The sequence below is a fragment of the Eleutherodactylus coqui genome, chromosome 10 (genome assembly GCF_035609145.1).
Source record: "Eleutherodactylus coqui strain aEleCoq1 chromosome 10, aEleCoq1.hap1, whole genome shotgun sequence".
Taxonomy (NCBI): domain Eukaryota; kingdom Metazoa; phylum Chordata; class Amphibia; order Anura; family Eleutherodactylidae; genus Eleutherodactylus; species Eleutherodactylus coqui.
In genome coordinates, this window is record NC_089846.1 from 15,089,952 (window position 1) to 15,117,950 (window position 27,999).

At 46.5% G+C, this 27,999-nt stretch overlaps 1 protein-coding gene across 3 annotated transcripts; it reads right to left on the reverse strand.

The window, feature by feature from the left end:
• Positions 1 to 18: 18 nt before the first annotated feature.
• ODF2 (outer dense fiber of sperm tails 2) lies at positions 19 to 27,995 on the reverse strand. 3 transcript variants are annotated; one of them, XM_066580345.1, is made up of 20 exons: positions 27,906 to 27,995; positions 26,215 to 26,340; positions 23,662 to 23,787; positions 22,577 to 22,747; positions 22,269 to 22,456; positions 20,498 to 20,627; positions 20,291 to 20,422; positions 19,665 to 19,739; positions 17,154 to 17,225; positions 16,943 to 17,059; positions 14,688 to 14,873; positions 13,661 to 13,770; positions 12,682 to 12,817; positions 10,592 to 10,702; positions 10,332 to 10,436; positions 5,148 to 5,306; positions 4,649 to 4,749; positions 3,380 to 3,542; positions 3,120 to 3,245; positions 19 to 1,998 (listed from the first exon to the last, which is right to left on the reverse strand). In XM_066580345.1, the coding sequence occupies exons 1-20, from the start codon at positions 27,924 to 27,926 to the stop codon at positions 1,825 to 1,827; spliced, it is 2,529 nt and encodes an 842-aa protein (XP_066436442.1). In that variant the 5' UTR covers positions 27,927 to 27,995; the 3' UTR covers positions 19 to 1,824. The 3 variants fall into 3 exon arrangements, with proteins under 3 accessions (XP_066436442.1, XP_066436443.1, XP_066436444.1); XM_066580346.1 differs by lacking the exon at positions 27,906 to 27,995 and adding an exon at positions 26,575 to 26,614; XM_066580347.1 differs by lacking the exon at positions 5,148 to 5,306.
• Positions 27,996 to 27,999: the final 4 nt, after the last annotated feature.

Consider the following 27,999-nt stretch of genomic DNA (forward strand, 5'->3'; position numbering starts at 1 on the left):
AGCAGACATTCATCCGTGTTATAGTTCATACAAAATCTTTATTTCTGCAGGTCCAGATTCTGGCTGACAGCAACGTGAAGAGAAATCATTCCTGTGACGCCGTCATAAATAACAGTAGAAAAACCTATAAAACCATCCAAACAGCGTTCTGGGGGGAGCGGTATCAAGGGGGTACACTGGGGTCGGAGCGGAGCTGCTGCTCAGACCCCTGTGTGCGCTTGTAACTGCAGGCCAGAGTCCCATTGATTTCAGTGAGAGGTGCGCCTACAGTTACGAGCGCCGGCCACTACCCTGGGGCTTCTGCGCCGACACCAGTGTATCCCGACAGTTGTTGCTGCCTCGAAAACCCCTTAAAAACTTCTCACGACAGTATGCCCCATAAATGCCTTTTAACAGTGGGTGGCGCTATGCAGGCAGGCAAGACCCTACTTTGTTTTGCCCTGTCCATACAGCAAATCCCCCTGCTGTGAACATGGCGGTAGTAGTCACAGTGGTAATATTGGCCTCTAATGTAACACTTACACTGGAGGCATCACTGAATACAGTAACGAGATATTCGCTGCGTCCTCCTTCACACTAGCCTGAGCTATAGGATCTGCTGCTTGTTGATGGGTGCCAGTTAGTATTCGATTTTTCTGCACAGAGTAAATATAAATTTGGATAAAATAGCAGAAAAGGTAAGGCCAGCATCACAGGGGTGTATTGTCACACTGAGAATAGAACGCATTGCTTTCCCAATTGTGTGCACAAAAAAAAAAAAAAGGGACCTGCTCTATCTTTCTGCGCACCATAGAAGTGTATGGGGAGGGGCGCAAATGCACAACAGAGTCTGCAATTTTGTGAAAGAAAACATCTGGAATTCATAGCATTTTAAATCGGGACGTGTTCATCTGCCACGCACAAAGTAACATGCCCTGTGTGCACAAAGAGTACAATAAGACAGATACGGCCCCCTTTGACTATAATGGGGTCTTACTGACACTTCGCCAGAAGAAATAATTCTGCAAACTCTGCCAGATCTGCGCCGGAGGCTCCAAGCAGAACCTCCAATGCAGATGTGAATGGGGCCTAATACTACAGTGCAAGACCAGCTGCAGTATCTGGGGGTCTGTCTTTAGGGAAGGGGTTATCTCAAGTGTTAAGCTCATCCACTGGATAGGGTTAAATGTCTGATTGCTGGCAGCCCACCAGATCACGAGAACAGGGGCCCATACTCCCCCTACGAATGGAAGTCAAATATGCATGCTGCCACTCCATTCATCTCTATGGGATGGCCGGAGATTGGCAAGTGCTGGACTTGGCTTATCTTCTGCAGTCCCATAGAGATGAATGGAGTGAATGCACACACGCTCGGCCACCACCACATTCATACAGGGGGCACATGACCTCTGTTAACGTGATCTGTGGGGGTCCCAGCAGCTTCACCCCCAGAAAATGACAGCTGGAATCCAATTTGTTACTATCGATACGTCCACTTTTTATCGACTGCGCTAATTTTTCTACTCTGTAAGCTCATGGTGTACAAGAGTGAAACAAAACCGCTAAGTCAGGAAGAGCAGAAGGTAGAAATTGTACAAGTAAAATGTGCAAAACAAACAAAAATCCTGTATTTGGAAAACTGAATATAAATTAGTAAATTTCATAGTGAATAAAAAAAAGTCTATAAATGGGACGGAGGGAATTTGTAAATGTAATTCCAGGTCTTCTCCCAAGTTTGTCCATTGCAAGATGTAACAGATGGTTAGAGGCCTTTTGCTCCATGGATGCCAACCTAAGAGCCCTCTTCCAGCAACTTAGTGTTCTGCCTGGTGGTCACTTGTCTTTTCAGAGAGGAGTCCGCGGGCGGATCGGGGAGTTGGATAAAGTCGCCTCACCAAAAACATTGGCGTATGAGGATTTCAGGAACTGCACGTAGTTCTGCATGCTGCGGTTGGTGCTCTCCGACTGCTCCAGACGGTCTTTTAGATCCTGCAGGCGACTCTGAAACCGTCGCTCAGCCTGGTGGGAGGAGGAGTAAGGAAATAAGAGCTTGTAGCAAACGCTAGGACCCCCATTCAGGGGAAACCCTGCACCTCCCGCTATTTGGGACATAGCAGATAGTGATAGGAAGACGTGGGAGGTTATGTCTTACAAGGGGTCCCTGTCCAGTACTGTCCCCACCGCCCCAGCCACAGGCTAGATGAGATACAAAGAAGCAGTTGTCTCAGGATTAGATATACAATGGTCAAAAAAAATCTCAGGACCACTTAAAGGGGTTGTCGGAGTTATGTAAAGGTTCTCAATGTGTCCCCCATGGTGTAAAATAGCAAAGCAGCTGCTACCTCGTTCCGGGTCTCCACTGTGCTGTTTGTTTACAGGCTGCAATCAGCCTGTGACATCCCATAAACGTGCTGCTGCTGCAGCCAATGACAGCACTTGGTGATCACTGAGCACAGTCATTGGCTGCAGCAGCTTGTCTGGAGATGGCTCCGGCTGAGCGTAGCGTGTAAAAATGACATCAGCAGGAAGACCGAAGCCGGCGGCAGGGAACGAGCGGGGAGTATGAGCTGCTTTGTTCTTTCACACCACAGAGGACCCCTTAAAATATTGTTAACATAACTCCGACAACCTCTTACAGCACCACAGTATAACCCCAAGTCACAATCCTCAAGGATAGCAATCCATTGCACATGAAAGAGACAAGAGCACCAGAGAGGTGAAAAAAAAGACACCCCCAAAAAGGTCTGGAGACAATTCCTCTCCTCGACTGATTCTTCTCTAGCTCTGAATTTTGCTGACGTCCTTGTCACTACTTGTACATGAGGAGTACCTGCAGCCCCATCAGGTTGTACGGGTAGTCCTGCTCCTCCAGGATCAGACATCCATACGGGCCGGGGCAAGAAGGTTTGTGGAGTCTCCCAGCACAAGATCCTGGAGCAGATAGCAGGACACAAGGAGAGCTGAACAGCCGTAGGAGGCCAACACCCGGCATCAAGACCGGAGGAACAGGAGTGCTGCCAGAGGTCTACAAAATGCCCTCCAGCGGCTCCTGATCAAACTATCAGCCACGTTACCAATCCCAATGTCTGTTGACCTGATAGTCTAACATTAACTTTTACATATGACGTTCTACAACTTACATCATCTTTGCTGCGGCGAAATTGGTTTAACTCCGTTTTGGTTCTACTCAGTTGTGTCTCCAGATCCAATAATTTGGATTGTGTTACTCTCTCTTTGCCCGAGGCTCGCTCCCTGGCCTGATCCACCTAAAAAAAAACAAAAAAACATTAGGAGTTTTTAGTTAGAGCTTGCAAGATTATTTCAGTGGGCCGTGGACTACAGCTCTACAAGATCGCTGTACTGCTGATCACATCTTAGGCTTGATGTAAGTCCTACTTGCCTGCCTACGATAGTCCTCGATGGCTGCCTCAAGCTGGCGGGACAGGGATGCGCACTCCCGGGATTTCTCCTCCAGATGCAGCTGGTTCTGATGAATTGTCTCTTCTCGTTTTGCCACAACTTGGAGAAGTTCTCGGTTCTGAGCACCAGCATCATCTACTCTCCTTAAACAGCAAAGCATTACATTACAGTAGATTATAACAATACATTGGCATGCCAAAAGTCATGAGACAGGAAAGAATATTGTGTAGGACCCCTCTAGCCCAACGAAGTGCAGCAACTAAATGTGGCATCGATTCCACAAGTGGAAGTAAGATGTCTGGATATCTACCCACAGCTCTGTGGTATATATAGGAGGAGGATCTCGGGTGTAAATGGTTCTTTCTCCACCACATCCCATAAATGCTTGAATGGGCTTGTGGCAGGTGAACCTGCGGACCGCAACATTCATAGGAACTCTCCAGAATGCTCCTCCAACCAATTCTGGACAACTTGGGCCCCAATGGCACGTTACATTATCCTGCTAGAACATCCCATCATTGTGGGGGTAGATGAAGTCCATAAAGGACTGCAAATGGTCGCCAAGCAGTGAAATGTATTGGGCACTGGTTAACCATTTCCAATCCACTGTCTGACATCTTCCTACATTCTGATTGGAGCTGTACAAGCTTCAATGTCACAAGACGTCCAACAGGCTATTCTTACCATCTATTGCCAGCAACGCCGCTGTCGGAGCCTCTCTGGCACACACTGGCTTTAGCCAGCAGATGCCAACGTTGTATAACAGCAAAAAAAGAAAGCCTTTTAGGAAACCCTGAATCCAAAATTGGATTGGAAAGGATTAATGAGGAGTTTAGGTGGACCAGTGGATCCAAGCCATCTTATTAGAACCCCAAACTAGTATGGAAACACCACCAGCCTGCACAGTGCCTCGTTGACAACTGGGGTCCATGGCTTCATGCGGTTTGTGCCACACATGAACTCTACCATCACCCCAGAAGAAGTGGTACAGTGACTGATCCAACCACACTTGCTTGTCTGGCGCCAACTACAATGCCTTATTCCAATTCTGATCTGAGCATTCACATCACCTTGAAATGAACACGCTAGCAAATGTTCATTCAAGAACGCCCCACCTGTATAAGTTGAGTGAGGTTGGCCACCTGAGGTACCGCCACTTCATCATCAGTTTACACACCGCTACCCTAGGACATATGGCACATCGGTGCACGTGTGAGTGTCAGCGTCTCGCGTAGACCAGATCGCTTACCTTTCTACCTCTTCCAGTTTCAGAGTGAGAAGTTTATTCTCCTCCATTGCAGACTGATAGCGATCTCTTGTGGACTCCATCTTGTCTCCTTGTTGCTCCATCTACAAGATTACAATCACAAAGCGATTATTTGTATCCCTTGCCAACCTATAACTGAGGTTGTTTAATGGTGGTTGTCACTGAGCGTTCCCAGTCTCCTCCATAGCAAATCTGCTTAGAACTTGAGAGGTTGGTCAATGGATGAATAACTATCAGTCTGGCACAATAGTCCAGAGTCTGATAGTCCGGCACTTGTTTCCTTTATGTTTTCTTTCCAAAGTCTACCTGGATTGAAATTCTCTTGCTTAGAACCACATCCGGACTTAATAGCTGACTTATTGAGATTGTAGGAGTGATGGGACGGCGGTAGCCTTGAAGATGGGAATGAGGGACATTATGGACTATATTGGCTCTCGTTCTGTATCTTCATAGCAGGGTTGCCGGCTTTCCATTTCCTTACCCGAATACGCAAATCGGAGATGACTGAAGAAAGGTCGGAGTTCTTCTGCTCGTATCCCTGCAGCTGCTCCCGACATTCCTGAAGCGTCAGCTCCGTCATCTTCAGCATCTCTGGCAGCTTCTCCAGTTCTTCCAGGCGACTCTGAAATTTTCTATGAATCTGAAGACAAGGGAAGGCGACTGAGATACACCTAAAGGCAGCAAACTTTTCTGGAAGCTGGTGGACACAAACACCAAGAAGTTGGATTCTTCCATGGACTGGGTAGCGGTGCTTAGAGGTTAGTTTTCCGTTGTGCAAGAAATGAAAGGCCAGGTCTGGTCCTCTACAGACAGCGTGCTCCTCAGTATGAAGATGGTGAGCAAGCTAGAGGTGGTCCATCTATAGGCCTGACCAGGGCCGCTTTATCGGTAGGACAAACTGTGCATCTACATCAGGGCCCCGTGGCAACAGGACTACTTTCGATAGTATCCGTGTCCTCAGACCACAGATACAGCTGAAAACTATTGCAGAGCTCCAAAAATAATGAAACTACAAGTCTTCCCCTCTTGAGTGCATGCCCGCTTCAGTCCTGCGCTTATACGCTCACTTTCGGGTCAGACCAATGATTCGCCATAGCGGTTACATGCCAAGATGGGCAAGTGACTCCTGAATCTAGAAGGGAGTGGAAATGCCAGGGAAAGCCAGATGGAAGAATGGAGGATTAGGGGAGTATACCTATTGTTTTAGCCTCTACAAAATGTGGTTATTGAGGGGGTGGGGCTTGAGTAAGTGGGTGGGGCATATTTTAATACCCTTGCACTGGCCCCACTAGTATATTAGAAATGGCCCATACTCAATCTATAAAGTAAATGGATCTCACAAAACGTACAGAAACCAAGAAGACGGCTAATCATCACAAATAATAATTATGCTTAAATAGGACCGGTGACTTTTCCTGACATTTCAATTGGAATAGAAGAATTTGCTAAAACAGATATAACAATTCTGTAGCTTATTTACGAATATTGGCTAAGGGCGCCGTCACACGACAGTTTTATGTTTAGCTTTTTGTGAGCCAAAACCAGGAGTGGAGAGAAAGTATAATGCAAAGGTTTACTCGTCTTCCGTATTTTGGACCCGCTCCTGGTTTTGACTCACAAAAAAACTGAACACAAATGTCGTGTGAAAGCGCCTCAATACTTAGACAGTGCAAACTTAGACTAGACAATCTTAAAATGCACCAATTTATCACAGTGGCTCATTCTAGATGATAAATCTGGTGCATTTTAAGACTGTCTAGTGTAAATTTAAGCTCTTTTTGTTTCCTTCGTTTAGGGAAAAAAAATTGCACCGAAATTTTGGCGCAATTTAGGACACGCACCATTTTCATTTTATGAGGGAACAGCCCTTTGTCAGACACAGCAAAAAAAAAAATAAAAAAGTGTCTAAAACACATTATAAGGGCTCACACCCACTGGCGATCCCACTTCCCTGTGATGAGAGAGTGAGTGAAAACGCACTCAATGACTGCCGAGTACTGCCTGTGATTGGCTGAGCGCTCAATTTTCCAATCCCCAGCCTCCAGAACAGAGAAGAAAACTGCCGGGGCTGCAGAGAAGAGCCAGATGGATAGAGTTAAACTTTTTTTTTTGCTATGATTTTCAGGGAAGGGCTTATATTTCAAGCCCTTCCCTGAAAATCATTGCTGCAAACCCACTGCTTTCAATGGAGCAGCAGCAGTGAAAGAAATGGGGTAGCATCAACGGGTTTCTGCCACAGCTGTGGCAAAGGATTCCTTCATCCCCATGGTCGCAGTGGGGGTGAAGTAATCCCCTGCCATAGCTGTCACAGCTGTGTCAGAGGAGCGCAATCTTCTCCCTATGTTTTCAGTAGGGGTAGAGCTGCTGCCGCTGGCCCTATTGAAAGTAATAGGCAATATCACAGATTCTTCTTTGCGATGCGAGATTCCATTTAAAACGTCGCAAAAGGAGAATGAAACCATTGAAAATTATTGGTTTCATTAGCATGCGTTTTTACTCGCTCTCGCATTGCAGAGAAGTCAGATCGCCAGTGGGTGTGAACCCCAAAAAAGTGATGCAAAGCAGGTTTAACAGCTTTCCAGCGCAGTTTGCACCAGAAAACAGTCAAAATTGTAATAGTTAGTAAGCCTCACAATCTCCATCGCGTATTGGACGGCACACGGAAGCGCATGGTTTGCTGTTCAATGCGAGTTGCGCCTTAGAATCTCAAGCACAACTCAGACTTGGCCATCTGAATATGGCCTAATACTGTCCACACTGATTAGACAATGTTAGATTGTATGGACACGCCCCCAAATATTAAACACCCAGTTGTCAATTTATTCATGAATTTCTAGAAGGAATAACAGAGGAATGCCACAATATAGAGGTCTAAGAAAAGCTACTCCAGGATTGGAACTTCTTGGAGAGCACGAGGAATAATGAACAAGGATTAGCTATCAATAGGATAAGGTAAAGCCCCCTGGTGCAAGCACAGACTCATGACTGACTCCGAGGGTGACGCATCGTGAGGTTTTCTTGGCAGACTGTTTTTGCGGGGTTGTTTGCCATTGCCTTCCCCAGTATCCATAGGATAGATTGTAAATATACAATTCCTAGAGGTTCCACCGATCACTAGAATGGGGGTCCTGAGCAGCAGGGAGAGGAACTTTGAATGGAGCAGCAATACAGCGTTGGTGCTGGTACCGTATTTGAGGTCTACAGGGCAGATGGAAACAGTGAGCACTGTACTAGGTTTTCTCCATCAGTTCCATGTAGCGGTGTAATGAGGAGGATCATGTGCGGCCCAAAGCAATCCAACATTCACACGTATGCGATAGATAGATATAGGTCTGGCACTAGACAAATCCCTTTAAGGATGAGAATGCACAGCTGATGGTCCCTTTCAATGATTCCTACCATAAACTCACCAGTCGGCAATACTGAAAAAGAACATTCTTGAAGATCATGGAAATCCTGGGCCAAGTACTTGAAAATTGTCTCAGGTGGAGCAGGAAATCTCCACTAGCCCTCTGTTTCTTGATGGATAGTGGAAACATTAAAGTGATTGTCCAGTTGTAAACTATTAATTGCCTATTCTTAGGCTAGGCCATTCATGTTAGATCAGTAAGGGGCTGCTGCCCAGGACCCCTGCCGACCAGCTGTAAGCTGGGTCTTTGCACTCAGGCACAGACCTAATTTCTGCAGGAAGCAGACAGCTCCGTTCTCACTGCAGTGCTCAGGCTTGGTATTACAGGCATTGAAATGAATGGAAACTTGGCCTGCAATACCAAGCCTGGCCACTGCAGTGAGAACGGAGCTGTCTGCTTCCTGCAGAAATCAGCTCAGTGTATGAACACAAAGCCCTGAGAACAGCTAATTGGCAGGAGATGCCTGATGGCTTATTAGTCCGGGGCATTTCCGGGTTACGAGTCCTAGCAATGTAATGTAACAATCTCTCACAGTCCACATAATGTATCTCTATAACAATTTGGTGGTCAAAACCGGTCAGTGTACCATTTTTTGGTAGAAAAAGGGTCTTCCTTTGTTTCTGTGTCCACCAGCGTCCAGAACCCGTTTTATGTAAAAGGAACCAATTGCTCCAGAACGTCTCTAGAATGTACATCTCCAGACTGGTGCAGCAACTGATCCCCACTAGATATGGATGCTACAAGCTTCCACGGAATCGAATCCATCTGCCATACCCTCAGGTTGTAAGTCATTGCTGTAATTATCTGTATATGGGTGCAATACAACTCAGCCCCAGCTCTGATACTCATGGCCGACCAATATTAGCCAATTGGTGCATCAACGTGGTAGGATGCCAACACACCGCAGGTTACTACAGTCCTGTGTGTCTGATAGGTACAGAATTGGAAAGGACACTTCAGCATTTGGGACCAAAACTTTAAAAAGTTTTCCAGCTCTTAAAAGAGGGGGAAAAAAAAAAAAAAAAAGACCAATCGTTAGGTCATCAATAGCTAATTGGGGGGGCTGCCACACAGGACCCTGGCAATCAGCTGCTCACTAAGCCGCTGTCACTGTATGGAGCAGGAAGCTCCCTACATAATTTGATGGCTGGCCTAGGTATTACAGCTACAGATATTGCAGGCACTTCAATGGAAGTATGCTACAATACCACGCCAGATGACTGCACAGTGCGGGCAACTATCCGCTTCATACATGGTGACAGCAGCCTGGTGAACAGCAGATCAGCCAGTGTCTTGGGTGCCAGACCCCAGCATTTAAAGGAGCTGTCCTAGAAGTTTCGTTTTTTTAAATGCCTGGGCATGCTATTAAACAGAAGCATTGATACTTACCTCTTTTCTCCCCCTCACTGGAACCGCTGCTTCCTTGGAGAAGAGAGGCAAGTATTGATTCTTCTGTCATTTTATAGCATGCCCGGCCATTTAAAGAAAAGGAAAAAAAAACTTTATACTCTGACAACCCCTTTAAAGGGGTTGTCCCGCGCCGAAACGTTTTTTTTTTTTGTTCAATAGCCCCCCCCTTTCGGCGCGAGACAAACCCGATGCAGGGGTTAAAAAAGAAAACGGGATAGTGCTTACCTGAATCCCCGCGCTCCGGTGACTTCTTACTTACCTGGTGAAGATGGCCGCCGGGATCTTCTCCCTCGGTGGACCGCAGGTCTTCTGTGCGGTCCATTGCCGATTCCAGCCTCCTGATTGGCTGGAATCGGCACGTGACGGGGCAGAGCTGCAAGGAGCCGCTCTCCGGCACGAGCGGCCCCATTCAGAAAAGAAGAAGACAGGACTGCGCAAGCGCGTCTAATCCGGCGATTAGACGCTGAAAATTAGACGGCACCATGGAGACGGGGACGCTAGCAACGGAGCAGGTAAGTGAATAACTTCTGATAACTTCTGTATGGCTCATAATTAATGCACAATGTACATTACAAAGTGCATTAATATGGCCATACAGAAGTGTATAGACCCACTTGCTGCCGCGGGACAACCCCTTTAAGTGAAAAAGTTATAGTCATTCAAAAAGGTACCCATAGCCTTTAAAGGGGTTCTACCAGTAAATACATGTATCACCTTAAGCGCTAATGGAGCATTGTGTGACTGCAGTGGTAGTATGCAGGGGTGTCTGATAGAAGCCCTTCCTGTGAGCGTCCGTACTAGCGGCACCTTAAACACCACTCTTGTAGACGAGTGCCGGACCGTACCTGCCCGATCTCCACGTTCATCTCCTCCTTCATAGTCTTATTCTCCAGGTCGGATCTCTCCAGCTGTAGAGACATGTGATCGGCCTCTTGGCGAGTTTTTTTCATCTGCAGGAAAGAAAGAATTGTTTGCACCTCTGTAGATTAAGCACTGGTTGTTAGCAGCTGCCATAGAGGAGACCCCGATATTGCGGGCCATGGTAGGTGGTAGACGTGACTCAATCAGCATAGTGTCTATTAGGGAACTGGGCATTACTACTAACCTGATCTTTGTAGGTGTCTACAAGCCCCTCGTACTGCCGCAGAGACCCCTTCAGCTGCTGCACCTCGCTGTGCGCCAAAGTCAGCTTCTCCTCCACAGTTGTCAGCTGTGTCTAGAAGGAGATGAGAAGTTAGTCCGTTACAACTCTACTACTTGGACAGAAGTAGTGAAGAGGCGCTGCCGCACTACAGCGGATAAGCCAGTAAGTGCCGTCATTATCCAGCCTGCCGCAGAAGTATGAAGACGGGATTGCTTGCCATGGTGATTCTTTAGCTTAGGGCTCCATAGTGGCATTTGGTCGCCAACGTATAATAGCACCAGCATGTGACACATACGACATAAGAGGCTTTCTTCCAGGCGGCATCGGCTGTCACAGCCGGGATCGGATCGGAGATGCTGTGCCAACCGCTGTCAGTGGCCGATGCACATAATAGCAGGTGCAGCCCTCACTGAAATTCATGAGAGCCGCACTTGTAATTGCAGGTCGGTACTATTTTGATTACACCTAAAATTACATATTTTAATTTTTTTTTTTTTGCTTTTGCACAATAAAACCCCCTTTTTTGGAAAATAATTTTATTTTTGGGCATCCCTGCATTCAAAGACCCAGATTTTTTTTCCATGGACTGAGCTCTGAGGGCTTGTTTTAATAAATAATAGAAGCATTTTGTTCTTTTAGGCCCAATGTCCACGGGCGGATCTGATTTGTGGGTGACCCGCCATAGGGAAGCATGGGCGTCCGCACATGAATTAAAGCATGCAGGTTTGTTTTGTGGACCTTTTGGTCTGAAAAACCAATCGCAGCATGCTCCATTTCAGTGCTTTTCCAGCACAGACTGCTTCCGTTGAAGCCAATGGAAGCCATGTGATTTGCAGCCCATTGCGGACAGGTCGCGGATTTCGCGGGAAAGCAGGAGTTTTTAGAAGAAAAAAAAAAACTCCATTGAGCATGTGCGGCGGTGCACTGGCCGGCGCTTCTGCACACATCCGCAGTGGAGAAAATAGCAGACCCGGATGGGTAAGCAGTGTCCTCAGCCGCGGGCTCCTGCATGCGGAATCCGATCCGCCCGTGGACATTGGGTCTTAGGGTTTGCCGTATGGGATAAGAAACATATTGGAGATAAGATATTCATCAAGATTCTTAAAAGCCCGCCGGAATATCACGTATTTAACGTGTAAATTCAAAAGGATTCCCTCCGTTTTTAGTTTCAGGAACCTTTGGTAGACCGCTGGTTTCTCCTCATCTGCGGTCACTCGAAAACATTTCAGATCCTTTTATTTATTTTCAGATCTGATAACTTGAGCACAGTTTATATCTCAGGACCGCCGCCATGTAGGACTGCTGGAGATCCCCGTGACGTCAGACGCTGGAATATCCCGCTTGTATGGTCTATCACGATGTTCCCCGATTCTCTGCTCTTGTAATGTGCCTGACGAAGGGGGTCAGACTCCGTGACACAGCCCAATAATAATGTTCTTATTCGCTGTGCCTCCACTCATCGCGATAGCAGCGCCGTTCCTCCACTCCTCCAGTAATCTATTCTTATTTTATTATGGATGCAGCAATACCTTTTTCTTGTTTTTCCACTTTCTTTAAAACCAGAAGAGGGAAAAGTGCGCAATGAAGGTTATTTAAATGCCAATTTTGTTGACACATATATATATATATATATATATTTTTTTTTTTACATATTTTAATGTCCCTGCTATGATCGCTCAGATAAGTACTGCAGTGTATTATCTCTATTCTTTCACAATATAAGCAAAGACAGGTGGTATTAGCAGATCACAGGTCATAGACTTTCTATAAGACCATGGATGGATCATTTACACCACTGTTCCCCAACTCCAGTCCTCAGGGACCGCCAACAGGTCAGGATTTCCTCAGTATGGCACAGGTGATGTAATTATCATCAGGGCCTCAGACCTTGCCATAGGTGTACTTACCATAGGATACCCTGAAAACATGACCTGTTGGTGGTCCCTGAGGACTGCAGTTGGGGACCCCTGATTTACACTACAGTTTTGAGCTATCAGTGACCAGTATAATAGGAATAGCAAGCTGTCTATTTCTTCCTCTTACTAACGGACCTTTAGCTTTTCGTGCTCCAGGCGCGAGATGGTGTTCTCTGATGTCTGCTGGTGTAGTCTCTCTAGGACAGATTCCCGTTCGGAGCGTGCCTTCTCCTCCGAATGATGCTTTTCTTCTAAGAGTTGACCCATGCGCCTGTGCGGATGCAGAACTGAATTATTTGACATATCAGAACCAGCAGATTAAAGGGGTTTTTCAGCACTAAGCTATTGATTACCTGTTCTGAGGATATCTCATCAATAGCTGATTAGTGGGGGTCCACCACTAATCCCTGTCGCTCCAGCGAGTGCTATGGCCTCTTCTCAGCCATGTGACATCACATTCATCGGTCACACGGCTTGAGAACAGCTCAGTCTTATTCAAGTGAATGGGATTGAGCTGCAATACCAGGCACAGCCACTATGCAATGTACAGCATGTTGACACGTAGAGAAAATGCTGCACATTTTCCGTAACAAGGAATCTGCAGCAAAAGTCGCAGCGTTTCTGCATCAATAACCGCATCAAAATCTACACTCTTGGTGCAGATGGATTCCGCAGCTCGGCAGCTGATTTCCGCACGCACATTAGAGTGCCCCTCTCATCTCCAAATACTGAGCGCTCATGGCCAGCACCAAAAGCGCAGCGCACACAGTCACCTGGCAACCGCTACTCAGGTAATGTGGAAGTAGGCTGCCTGTCACCAAGGAAGAGATGGTAGCGCTCAGTGGCGGTTGCCAGATGACGGTGTGCGCTGCAGTATTAGGAGGTGAGAGGAGTGCGGTTATGTGTGGGCTGAATCAGATTCAAAATCTGCACAAGTAATGTGGTTTTTGATGCGGAGATGCTGCAGATTTTGCAGAAGATATGCAACATTTCCGCTCCGTGTGAACGGACCCTTAAGCTGGTGTCTGCAGTGTTCCCAGAACATCTGTCCTACATACATCGTCCATATACAAGCTGCAGTCATGAACTGCCCAGCACCGCCTGCCCAGCTTACTCGTTTAGCAGGGCGATCTCCGACTCTTTCTGACTACTCTCCTTCATCAGGGAGGTACAGCGGCTCTTCAGGGTGTCCGCACTCGATACAGCTGTAGAAAGCTCAGCGTCCTGCCATGGGAAGAGAATGATGGAATTGAGCTAATGCGGCAATTCAGATTTGCTGTTACAGGTCATCCATAACCACGGAGGTCGCACCAATGTTTGGGATCCTGGTAATTAGGGGTCCTACAGGCCTTTTTCTATTGATGATCTATCCTCAGGATAGATCTACAGAGATCTGCCGCTTGGGATCCCTGCCAATCAGCTGATTACCGTCACCACTGTCCGTGCAAGAAGCAGATAGCGCTGTCAGCATTGTAGCGGCCCGGATTATAATACAAGCACACTTCCTACTGAATTCCAAGGAGCTGTGCCTGCGCTACCACCACGGGCCACTGCAATACAGATAATGAGATCTGCTTCCTGCGCGGTCTATACTGATAGAATTGCTGGTACTCCCAAGCAGCGGACCCCCACTGATCATCTATTGATGACCTATCCTGAGGATAGAGAATCAATAGAAGTCCTTAAGAACTCCTTTAAAGGGGTTAGATCACGGAAATCATTAATCAACCATCATGAGAACAGCGCACCCAGAGTCCACCAGGTGAATGAAGTTATGGTGTGGAGGTGTGACCACCGTTCCAGTCACTGTCTATTGACATTCTCCATCAGTCCCATAAAAGTGAATGAAGAGGTTGTCACATATGTGCACCACCGCTCCAGTTACCCCGCCGGCTGGGGGTGCACTGTTCTCTTGATTGAAGGGAGTCCCAGCGCTGGACCCCTGCGATCAGTTATTTATCATCTACCCTGTGGGCAGGCGATGAGTGATGTTTATGGTATAACCCCTTTAACAATACAAGACAGCCACGTATATATGTCCACGTCCACATTGTACTTCGCATTGTCAGAGACCTGCAGATACGATATATCCGCGCAGGGCGACGTCGGGGTCTGGACTGCTAGTAATACAGGTTATTCACCTTTGCCAAGAGCTGATTATTGAGCAGCTGCACAGCCTCCTCGCTCTTCTCTGCCCGATGCTTCAGGGCACGAGCCGATTTCTTTAGACCTTCTTTGTCCGACTCCAGTTTGCTCCGGAGGTCATTCAGTTGTGCGGTCAGCAGTTCAAGTTCTTCCTTATGTCGGACTTCATTGTGCTCCATGTTCTGCAGGCAGAAGAGCGGAAACCAGTGCTTGGATAGCCTCGTTGGGCCATCACAGCACAAGAACACACTCAACACTTTGACATCTATTGATCCCTTCCCGCTGTGACCCTTTTCTGTTTTTTCCCCATTATTACCTCCCGAACCTCAATTTTTTTGTAATAATTAAAATATCTTTATTTTATTTTACTTATTCTTACTTTTTTTTGGTTCCATTAGAAATTGGAACTTGCAATCGTTTGATTGCTTATATCATATACTAGAACACTATAGTATTGCATTATACTTTATTCAGACAACAATTCTATTAAAGGGGTTGTCCCGCGGCAGCAAGTGGGTCTATACACTTCTGTATGGCCATATTAATGCACTTTGTAATGTACATTGTGCATTAATTATGAGCCATACAGAAGTTATAAAAAGTTTTATACTTACCTGTTCCGTTGCTGGCGTCCTCGTCTCCATGGTGCCGACTAATTTTCGCCCTCCGATGGCCAAATTAGCCGCGCTTGCGCAGTCCGGGTCTTCTTTTCTGAATGGGGCTCCGTGTAGCTCCGCCCCGTCACGTGCCGATTCCAGCCAATCAGGAGGCTGGAATCGGCAATGGACCGCACAGAAGCCCTGCGGTCCATGGAGACAGAGGATCCCGGCGGCCATCTTCAGCAGGTGAGTATGAAGACGCCGGACCGCCGGGATTCAGGTAAGCGCTGTGTGGGTTGTTTTTTTAACCCCTGCATCGGGGTTGTCTCGCGCCGAACGGGGGGGGGGGGGGGGGGGGGTTAAAAAAAAAAAAAAAAAAAAAAAAAAAACCGTTTCGGCGCGGGACAACCCCTTTAAGTCGTGCCACAAGCATGCCTTAATAGGCAGACACTCATGGCAGCCTTGGGGGCTTACACGAGGCCCCAGGATGCCATGACACCCAAATGTCACCCAGCAATCTAATCACAAAGGAGGCTATTGAGGACATTTTAATCTTGATCAGAATTGACAGCGGCATTTGAATGGTTAATAGCACCAATCAGAGTTCTCTTCAATTGCGTCTGTTACGGGCAGCTGTTAGCTATCAAACAGTCCACACCCGCCATGTATACAGTAGCTTCAGTTTCCAAGCCTGATCCATACAATGAGATCTGATGTGCGCCATACTCGTATGGTATATGTTCGGAAGGGGTTAAAGGGATTGTCCTATGAGGTGAAGCTATTCTCCATCCTCTAATTGGCGATGGTCTGACCATTGGAAGCCTCAGTGATCACCAGAATGGGGTTCTCAATGGTCCCCGAATGAATGGAGCAGTGATCACACATGCACATTACTGCTCTATTCATTTCAATGGGACTGCTGGAGATAGTAGAATTCAAGAGTTCAGCCATCTGTCAGTCCCACTGAAGTGAATGAAGCAGTAGTGCGCAGGTATAACCACTGCTCCCTTCGTTCAGGTACCTTCAGGATCCCCATTCTTGTGATCGATGGCGGTCCCAGCAGTCAGATAGTTATCCATTATCTGTGGATGGGGATTTACTGTGCTGGATAAATAATGTAATATTTTTAGCATGGGTTCTCTTTTTATATATTTTTTTTAGTATTTAAAGTATTGTGTAGGGGGAAAAACTATTTTTTTTCTGTAAAAACATTTGGATGCTGCGATCAGCAATGATCTGTGGGGAAAAAAAGGACCCCTACATGTGACAATCAGTGAGCAGATATGTTTTGTGCTTGATAACATGTAGAAACCCTTCCCCTGGGTTTCTCACAGATCATTCTCTGCTTCCGGTTCTGCTCACAGACTAAAGTGACAGCTGTAAATTCAGTATTCCCAACCCCACTTCAAACAGTTGCAACTCCAATTCTATCTTCATTTTTACATGACACCAAAAACACGTCGGTAGCTCTGATAGAACCAAAAGTGCAGCTGTTTGAAGTCGAAGGAGTTCTGCTTGTCCAAAACTCTAACTTCCTTTTCCTGAAGAATGAACAGAGCTCGGGGTAATCTGTAGGGGGGGGTTAATCATAGAGTTACATTAGAGATGCCCATAATATGGGGTCGTCTGCAGCTGGTTCCCCCATTTCTTACCCGCATTTGGACAGATAGGCGATTATTCTCAGCCTCCCGGCTCCTCAGCTGCCCCTGTAAGTGCGCTCTTGTTGCTTCTACAGACTTAGAATATTCGGTTGACGTCCGACATAGATCCTGTGCAAAAAAATCAATATAAAGTGGATGTTCAATGCAACTGAAATGAGAAACAATCCCCGGCTGAAAGAGGTAACAGAATACACGCTCGCACCTTTTCTGTCTTCAGTTGAATCCGGAGATCTTCAAGCTCTTTTTCTCTCTCATGGAGTCTCAGCTGGAGATGCTACAATAAGGGAGACATCAGAGGTCATGGATGAGTGGCCAAGCCAGTGCCAGGGTCTCTGCGCAGCAGAACGGGTATATATTCTCCATCCTCACAACCACAAGCCTCTAGCCTATAGGTGCTCCCTCTGTCTAGCGCAGTACAACTAGTTGTGGACGACCTGCATGTGATCATCATCTGGACCTCCAGCATCTTAACCCCTTAGTGATGAAACCCGTATACTCCTTAATGACCAAATCAGTTTTTTCATCATCACATTCCAGGAGCCATAACTTTTTAATTTTTCTATCGGCAGCCATATGAGGGCTTGTTTTTGCGGTTTTATTTCTTAATGGCATTATTTTGGGGTATATATTATTATATAAACGCATGGTAATTTTTTAATAGGGGGTTTGAAGAAAAAAAAAATTTCTGCTTTTTTTTTTTTTTTTGCAGCCTGCAAAATAATGAGCTAACATGTCAGCAAGACTCCGGCAATACCACGTTTATACAGTATTTTTAATGTTTTTCTATTTTTGTACGCAAGAAAAACACTTTTTTTCTTAAAGATTTGCTTTTGTGTTGCCGCATTCCAAGAGCCAGAACACTTTTAGTTTTCCATTGACTGAGCTCCATACGGGCTCGTTTTTTGCAGGATGAACTCGTCTTCATTAATGCAATTTTTGGGAATATATAACATTTTGATTACTTTTTATTCCAGTTTTGTTTCTAGAGGAAAGATTAAAAAAAAAAAAAAAAAAACAACATGCCAGAATTGCAGATTTTGTTATTTTTAACGGCGTTCACCGGGCAGTATAAATAATGTTAGTTAATTCTGCCGGCAAGTACGATTATGGCAATACCAAATTCATATGGTTTTTTTCCCGCAATTTTTTTTTACACTTTTTAATTATTTTTTTTTAATTGTTGTATTCAAAGACTGCTACATTTTTTTCTATTTTTGGCAATGGCGCTGTGAAAGGGTTTATTCTTTGCAGAATGAGTTGTACTTTTATTGGTACCATGTTGATCCATGCAACATTTAGATAGCTTGCTATTCTTTTTCTTATAGGGTGAGAAAGGCAAAGTTAAAGGGGTTGTCCCGCGCCGAAACATTTTTGGTTTTTTTTCAACCCCCCCCCCCCCCCCCCCGTTCGGCGCGAGACAACCCCGATGCAGGGGTTAAAAAAGAACACCGGACAGCGCTTACCTGAATCCCCGCGCTCCGGTGACTTCTTACTTACCCGGTGAAGATGGCCGCTGGCATCTTCTCCCTCCGTGGACCGCAGGGCTTCTGTGCGGTCCATTGCCGATTCCAGCCTCCTGATTGGCTGGAATCGGCACGTGACAGGGCGGAGCTACACGGAGCCCCGTTGAGAAGATAAAAAGACCCGGACTGCGCAAGCACGTCTAATTTGGCCATTAGACGGCGAAAATTAGACGGCAACCATGGAGACGAGGACGCTAGCAACGGAACTGGTAAGTGAATAACTTTTGATAACTTCTGTATGGCTCATAATTAATGCACAATGTACATTACAAAGTGCATTAATATGGCCATACAGAAGTGTATAGACCCACTTGCTGCCGCGGGACAACCCCTTTAACTACTTTCGCCATGTTTTTGTGTGTGTATATATATATATATAAATAATGTTTTTCTTCATGGCGTGCACCGTGACTGTTAAATAACGTACATTTTTCTGAGTTATTAAGAACACAGCAATACCGGATGGCTGGGGTTTTGACATTTTTAAATTTTTTTTTCACTTTTTTTTATACTTTAACTTTTCATTTTTGATTATGACCATCTTTTATCTGCAGTGTATTATAAAGCCCATGAAGCTCAGCCAGAAACAGAGCCTCATAGTCCACTGTTACAGGCAGACCTGGAGGCCATATTCAAGCCTCCGGATGCCATAGTTACTCATCGGTACCCTGCGATCAACCCTATGGAGGGTGTCGGGTTTGTGGTCTTCTGGTCCTGCTTAAGGTTCTACTTCAAGTTTGTCCTGATTCCCCGGTTCCTGACTATGTTCCCATCTCCTCTCCTGACCTCGGTTGTTTATACGGACCACGTTTCTGTCACCTGCCCTGACCTTTGACCTATTGTACCATGCTGAACCCGTTGTGTGTGTCCCACCTCCAACTTGTTGTTTGTTCTGAAGTTATACTGCCTGCCCTGACCCGGATTGTTCCGACTACTTCTCTGTTCACACACTATAGTAGCGTCAACTGCCACATAATTGGGACCACTTCCAATGTAATGGCCTGGTTACCGCGCAGCGATGCCCACATTCCAACTGATTGTGTTAAAGGGTGAAGAGCAGGGTACCTCAGGTGTTGCCATTGGTTTTGGCCCTAAACCAAACCAGCATAAGGCACAGCGGTTGAACGTCCGCTGATCCTGACAGACTTGCTTTCTCTGTTCATACTCTGTCTACCCTCGGTTCCCCATACCGCTCTCTCCATGTCCGCATCTGACAGTTTGCTCAGTAGCTGCTCCTTCTGCTCCAGCAGACGATGGGTCTCTGTCTGTAAGGAATAAAGAAGGATTTAGAACGGATCTATATCTTCTTGCCTCCACTAGTTACCCAACAAGCTCATGGATGCCCGGCCATCAGAGCACATCAACAGGACTCAACATTATGCATTGGGACATTTAGGCCGTAACATTTCGCAACAGAAAAGTGACATCTGAAGACGGCAGGACAACGAGCGCCGCTGTTTATGAAGCGCCAAAGTTACAGTGAAGATTGAATGGAGTGATGGTCACACATGTGCAGTATTGATCCATCCATTTCAATGGGGCTGATGGAAATAGTTGGGTAGAAGCGCTCATTATTGCCGGCAGTCCACTGCAGATGAATGGAGCGGCGCTACACGTGTGCAACCACCACTCCATTCAATCTCCTCCTCACTGCAGTGATCAGAAGAGGGTGATATAGGATCCCTGTTCTTGGGATTGGTGAGAGTCTCAGCTGAGAGACCCCCACCAATCAGACTTTTATCACCTATCCTATGGACAAGCGGTAAAAGCCAATCTTGGTACAAGCCCTTTAACAATATGGTTTGGTGTTGCTCACCTCTCGGCAGTGCTGCTCCCTCAGCAGATTCCTCAGCGTCCGGTTAGTCTCTTCAAATGTGTTCAGTTTCTCCAGCAGGGTTTCCTTCTGCCGGGTGAGCATGTTGAAGTCTGTACTCGTCATTCTCTTCTCCTGCAAAGAACAGGGGATCTCAGGATTTCGGGGTCTCCAGTTATACAAATGCCCCATGACATCCGCATTACTTACATGTCTCATCTGATTTATGGTGTCTCGTAACTGATCAACCTGTCTTGCAGCTTCTGCCCCGTCCATCTCGGCTTCCACCAGTTTTGATAGCAGATGGGACTTCTCCTGCTGCAGCTGATGCTTCTCCCTTCTGAAATGACAGATACTGCATACAATACAAGGCACATTACGTCAGCTGCAGTTTAGGGTCCCGGTGAGGAGCCCAGCTGAGTCTTCTAGAATAGGGACCCCACCAACCATCATATTAAAGGGCTTCTCTGCTGTTGATGTAAATAAAGCTTATTCCTTGCAACATGAGAAGTTATGAAACTTCCCAAAATCAATTCCTCACCAGACTTTGATTGCTGCGGGTTGCAAATGTGACATGTGTACTTTACTCTGTGGGTTAGTACAATTACAGTGATACCAGATGTATATATTTTTTTATGTTTTATTACTTTTAAAGAAACTTTTTTTTTTTTTAAATTGCGCTCCATCGCCGTATTCGGACATCCGAGGACCTGACCTCCTGCTACATTGCAGGAGGAGAAGCTTTAATCCTGCATCGCATTTTTACCATTGGCCGGTATAAAAGCCCAGGACCAAGTGCAGTAAATTCACGGTGCTTGGCCCTTAAGGGATTAAAGGGAATGGGATTAAGTGGCAATAGTCCCTGTGGAGAGGTACGGTGCCATTTTTTGGAAGAGAATGGACCTTTTTTTCATTCTAATCCTAAACAACCCCCTTCAGTCTTTGTCCAGGGAAACACTATGAAATGATCACTCACTTCAATACCCCCCCTAAAAAGATCTCCCCCAAGTTTCAGTGCATATGAGCAGGAGTGAGAATGTATCCATGTAGAACTGTGAACGTTTGCTATTCAGGAGTCTAGAAAAGCTGAGTGACAATCTCTATGGAAGCTTTAAATGGATTGCCCCATGAAATAAAGCTATCCCCCACTCACAGGGTCCGATCACTGGGATCCTCATCTATCACGAGAATGGGACCCCGAAGGTCCTAGAATGAATGGAGTGGTGGTCACGCATACACACAGACGCTCCATTCATGTCAGCATGAATGCCAGAGATATCCGAGCGCTTGAACTTGGCCATCTCCAGTAGTCATATTAAAATGAATGAAACTGCAACGCTCCACCATTCAGAAACCTTTAGTCCACTCTTGTGATCGGTGGAGGTTTCAGTGGCCGACCCCCATCACCAATCAGATAGTTGTACCCCATGCTGTGGATGGGGGATGCATTAATTTTGTGGGAAAACCCCTTTAGTGGTAGCCATAGAGGATGGCACACAGAATTTTACACTGTTGCTAAATCCTAAAGGAGTTGTACCAAAATGAACTTTTAATCACCTATCCATAGGAGAGGAGATAAAGTCTGATCGATGGGAGTCTTGCCACTGAGACCACTACCGATCCCAAGAACAGGGGTCCCGTGCCCCCCCCCCCCCTCTGCTCACTGCACGCTCTGGAGTGGTGATCGAGCACGCACAGTGCCCTGCAATAATTTTCAATGGCAGTGCCAGAGATAGCCAAGTGTTTGTTATGAAGCAGCACTGCGCATGTGTGAACACCACTTACTTTAACATCCTCCTGACTGTGAGGGGTACAAAGAGCCCGCAATGAGAAGAGGGTGGCATGGGACTCGGCGGTGGGTGTCTCAGCAGTGAGACTCCCACTAATCAAATTTTTATTACTTACCTTATCTATAGGTGATAAAAGTCAATTTTGGTCCAACCCCTTTAAATTGCTCGTTAAATCTTACTCGGATACCTACAAACTCAAGTCGGTCTCTTCCTTGATTCGGTCGATGCTCCTCCTCAGCCGTGAGTTTTCATTTTCTGTCTCTGCCAGTTCCAGAGACACATCATTCAACTCTTCATTCTTGGCGCTCAGTGCCAGCTTGGATGCTGCCAGTCGCTCTTCATATCTCTCCAGAGAGCGATCCCTTTTCTTCTGCTCCACCTGTTGGTAAGCAGATTACATAGGTTGTTTATCTGTTCTGTCCTTGTGCCAATGAACTATACAGAATTCCTGGTGCCCTTACCTCACCCTGGTGCCCTTACCTCACCCTGGTGCCCTTACCTCGCTCTTCAAGGTCCCGACTTCACACATCAAGCTGTCAATCTTCTTTTCGTAGGTGTTGATCTTGCCGCGCATGTACTCCTCTTCATCAGTGGACAGGTCGCTCATGCGCAGAGCTGACATCATCTTCTCCATATCAGGAGGGGTGATCTCCAAGCGATGGGTCAAACCCTGTTGGAATGAATTTAAAAAGGCTTTTAGAATATTTCAAGAAATTACCTATTGTACTGCTGGGAGATGAAATCAATGTCCGATCAATGAGGGTGCAAAGGTTGTGACCCCTGACCATTGCTAGGGATACTTCATTGCTGATGGCTTTCTCCAGGTGTTCTATAGTTGGCCTATTATGGTCAATGAAAAACCATTCAGCCACCCAAAAGCCATTTGACAGGACTCACAGCTGACGGACCTGGTGGAGGTGAACAAGGCATTACGCCGAAACGCGTTCTTTGGATTATGTACCTGATTATACAAGCTTGAAATTGAAATAAAAGCAAAGAAAAATCATCTCATGTGTCCGTATTCCCATGTATCCACTATCATTTACAAAGCCAAAGGACCGAATGGCACAGCGGACTTGAGTATGTTTATCTTTGCATCTACAGACTACAAACACCGCAGGCAACTAAGAAGGTGAGACAATCTTTATTATCACTTCAAGAATTGACTGAAAGAGAAACAGCTGTGTAGGAGGCGAAAAACTGGGTGAGGAACAGCCTAACTCTGTTACAAAGGTGAGGTTGTGGAAGACAGTTCATGTCACAGGCCATACACCATGGCAAGACTGAGCACCGCAACAAGACACAAGGTAAGTGAATGCTGTCTTGTTAAAACTTGCCAGAGCCTGTTGGTTGGAAGAAATCCAGCAAGTTTTGATTTCTTGTGATTTTTGGGTCAAGGCAACTTGTAACAAAACTGCATTCACTTAGGCTAGGATATGATGTAGCAGAGTCTAAGTGTGACCATTGGCCATGTGATGTCTGTGGGGGCTAAAGCTGCCATGTAGCCCTATCCTAACCTCTGTCTGTTACTGCAGGAAATCAAGCCATACTCCAATCACTTTCAGACACGTGACGATCACTTACCTCCCACTTGAAGCCTTTGTCCCGCATAGAGGCTTTTCCTGGTGGGATCCAAGGCACTCTGGTCTTTACCTTAGTGCTGCGTCGTAAATTTCCAATGTCACTCTTCATTTTAGTTTTGGTTCCTTTCTGTTGACAGAATATGAAAAATTTCAGTCACACCAGCAGGCCTGATATATACGACATACCTCCAGGTACTTACCTGCACCCTACTCTATACATACAAGCTTTCTTTCACTCGTTGACCGGATTGCAAGTGTTTATTTACTGCATTCATTTCTTATCTGTTCTGCCACAATTCCAAGCACAGCAGAGACTACAGCACTGCTCATCCTGAGCCTGCTGGTTCATGAACTACAAAAAATAGTGAGCAGAACGGCAAGAAAGCGGGAGAAAAAGGATAGAACATAACAACGCAGCTGTCTGTGCTACTAGTGATATGTGGAATGCTGGGCGCCAACCTGTAATAGCTGCCAATACAACCAAGCAATAGCCAGAGAGTTTAAGGGTAACTGCACTTTCTAAAAACCTTTGACATGTCAAACGTTTTGATTGCTGGGGGTCTGACTGCTGAGACCCCCACTGATCATTAGAGCCAAGCAGCTGCAGCGCTCGTCTGCGCGCTGTTACTATTCGCTAGCTGAAGACAACCTATAGACTTTCTATTGCGCCCATCTTCAGCTAGCGATCAGTAACAGCTCGCGGACGAGCGCTTCAGCTGCTTTGTTCCAGCGATTGGTGGGGTTCTCAGCAGTCGGACCCCTAGTGCTAAAAACTTTTGACATCTTCATATGACATGCCAAAAGTTTTTAGAAAACGCAATTATACTATAAAGCAGTCTTCAGGTAGTTAGAAAGTTGCTGCAGCCATCTTGGTAGCCGAAAACAGGTTTTATAAACGATCTGGAGGGGGGAATTGAGGGGAAACTGATCAAAATTTGCTGACGACACAAAGCTAGGAGGGATAGCTAACAGTAGGGAAGAGAAAGAGTATTCAAAAAGATCTAGAAAAACTTGCACAGTGGGCAGCGACTAACAGAATGGTATTTAACAAGGAGAAATGCAAAGTCCTACTTCTGGGCAAGAAAAATGAAGAAAGCAAATACAGAATGGGAGGAATTGGGCTAAGCAGCAGCACATGTGAAAAAGACTTGGGTATACTAATAGATCATAGACTGAACATGAGTCAACAATGTGATGCAGCAGCAGAAAAGGCAAACACAATTCTGGGATGTATTAAGAGAAGCATAGAGTCTAGATCACATGAGGTCATTATCCCCCTCTACTCTTCCTTAGTCAGACCTCATATAGAATACTGTGTCCAGTTCTGGGCACCCCAATTTAAGAAAGACATAGACAGACTTGAGCAAGTTCAGAGAAGAGTTACCAAGATGGTGAGCGGTCTACAAATCATGTCCTATGAGGAACGGGTAAAGGATCTGGGGATGTTTAGCTTGCAGAAGAGAAGGCTGAGAGGAGACTTAAAGGGGTTGTCCCGCGCCGAAACGGTTTTTTTTTTTTTTCAACAGCCCCCCCTGTTCGGCGCGAGACAACCCCGATGCAGGGGTTAAACAAGAAAACCGGACAGCGCTTACCTGAATCCCCGCGCTCCGGTGACTTCTTACTTACCTGCTGAAGATGGCCGCCGGGATCTTCTCCCTCGGTGGACCGCAGGGCTTCTGTGCGGTCCATTGCCGATTCCAGCCTCCTGATTGGCTGGAATCGGCACGTGACGGGGCGGAGCTACAAGGAGCCGCTCTCCGGCACGAGCGGCCCCATTGAGAAAAGCAGAAGACCCGGACTGCGCAAGCGCGTCTAATCTGGCGATTAGACGCTGAAAATTAGACGGCACCATGGAGTCGAGGATGCCAGCAACGGAACAGGTAAGTGAATAACTTCTGTATGGCTCATAATTAATGCACAATGTACATTACAAAGTGCATTAATATGGCCATACAGAAGTGTATAGACCCACTTGCTGCCGCGGGACAACCCCTTTAATAGCTGTCTGCAAATATCTGAAGGGCTGTCACAGTGCAGAGGGATCAGCCCTATTCTCATCTGCACAAGGAAAGACTAGAAGCAATGGGATGAAACTGAAAGGGAGGAGATTACATATTAGACAGTGACGGGGATCAATGAGTGGAACAGGTTACCACAGGAGGTGGGGAGTTCTCCTTCAATGGAAGTGTTCAAACAAAGGCTGGACAAATATCTGTCTGGGATGATTTAGTGAATCCTGCATTGAGCAGGGGGCTGGACCCGATGACCCTGGAGGTCCCTTCCAACTCTACCATTCTATGGTCTTCTTTCAGCGCTGACTACATTGACAACAGTGCCTAAAATCAGCTGACGGATAAAGAAAGCAAGCAGCAGGCCCCACTGATCAACTATTGATGACCTACCCCGAGGACAGATCATCAACAGAAAAAACAAAAATTCTAAAAGTTGCAGTCAACCCCTTTAAATTTGTCTGCAGAAAGCTCCCCCTAGTGGCAGCTGCAGGTGATATATGAATACTGTACAGGACAAGCCGCGTCCGGTCGCCTTGTCTTACCTGCGCTTTGGAAGAGATTTTTGGCCCCTTCTTTATATGGACATGTACAGGCGTGCTCTCGTCTACGTGGACGTGCAGCGGCGGGGAGGGCGAGCGGGTCTTCATTCTCTTCTGGTGGACGCTTTTCTAAAAGTAAGAAAAAAGTCAACAACTTATAAAAAAATACCAAAACTGAAGTCGCAACGCCGCAGAAATACGAAATCAGGAATCCATGACGCGCCTGACAATACGGCAGCAGGCATTCACTTCTAGAGCAATCCCCTGATTCTAGCAGCGTGTGCAGATAGTCGGACGCACGCGCTCCGCAACGAAGGAGAAGGAATACCACAAGAAGGAGTCGGTCCCCCGGCTGCTCCTTACCTGCTGAAGCAACCAGCCGGCCCCGGAGACTCCTGTAGACTGTTGCTATGGTTACTGAAGCTTCTCACAACTGTCACTGCAGAAGCCAAGACGCTCCCTGATGTGGGAGGAGACGGGTGAGGCCTAGAGCCACAGTACCGGCAGAGGACAATCCCGACTGTGGGGGGTGGGGGGGGGGGCACCGTGGCGCCATACTGGCGCAATCCGAGTGGAACAGATTCCGTTAAAGTTTTTTTTACAGTTTATTTTTGCAAACCAACTTTCTCACTTTTTTTAATTTATTTTTTTTTAGTTCAGGTTCTCCGGCATCTTGACGCTGCTTGCAGGTAGTGAATGGAAACATCCTTGTTCACACCCAGAGAGCGCACGTATGTGCTGATCATGTGACCAGCGAAAGGGGGAGGGGGGTGTCTTCAGCATTTGAATGGATGGATGAGACCAAGGATGTTCTCATCCGTTAAAAGCAAGCAGTGATCTTGAAAGCAGTGAGGAAATGAAACACGAAGGCCAGCCATCTCACACGGGCGGATACCAATTGCAGAATACGCGAAAGGCGCCCGTGTGGAGGATCCGCAGTCAAACGTGGCCGTTCAAAGGCAGGATAAAGAAAAATTTGCTTTTTCGCTTACACTCGCGGATACGAATTGCGTATTCCGTGAACAGAGGACAAATCGCAGTCTAGAGTCCTCGGACGGCTAACCACGAGTGTAGCGTATTTGCAACATGACTTCTATGGGAACTCATTGAAATTAATGGGTTCTATTCTCTGCACGTGCGACTACGCCCATGTGAGGCCGGCCTCAGGGCCTCTGAGATCTGCGCGCCATAAACAGCAGCGCAGATTCCTATTGGAAGTAATGGGATGCGAATTTGCAGTGAAATTGTTAGCGCTTTGCTCGCCAAATTCTAGAGCAAGAATCCGTTGTGTGAACCTGCCCTGCGACTGACGCACAGCCAACGCACATGTGCCGCCATCTTGGTTCATCCGGGATCGGATTGTCGCTTTAATATCAATTAACATAAAACTGGCAAAATGGAAAATTAAATAAATAAATTCGCTTTCGGTTGGGCGATGAATTGAAGCGACCGAGACGATTACTTCCTACAGATGAGTGGCTGCAGCCCCCACTGGGGCAGAACTACAACTCCCAGCATGCCCTAAAAGGCTGCTGCTGTCAGATCCCGCTGGGGGTTGTAGTCAAGCAGCAGTGGACTGGGGACGGCTGCTAGAAGCTCCAGTAAGACGACAGGTCATAACACTGCTGAGAGTTGTAGTACCCCAACCGAACACCAGACATCACAATACACAACCACCCCTCCCCCCCTCTTACCACTGGCAGCGGCATCTTCATCACCGAACTCCCAAATCCCCCTATTTAAACCCCATCACTCTCAGGTCTGTTCAGCTTTTGTTCCGGGACACGC

Coding starts and splice junctions, on each gene's coding strand:
- ODF2 (XM_066580345.1), bottom strand. CDS start 27,926: ATGAAGATGCCGCTGCCAGTG. Junction 23,788..26,214: donor AAATCTCTTCCAAAGCGCAG/GTAAGACAAGGC, acceptor TTCTGTCAACAG/AAAGGAACCAAAACTAAAAT. Junction 1,999..3,119: donor TTCGCCGCAGCAAAGATGAT/GTAAGTTGTAGA, acceptor TCCTCCCACCAG/GCTGAGCGACGGTTTCAGAG.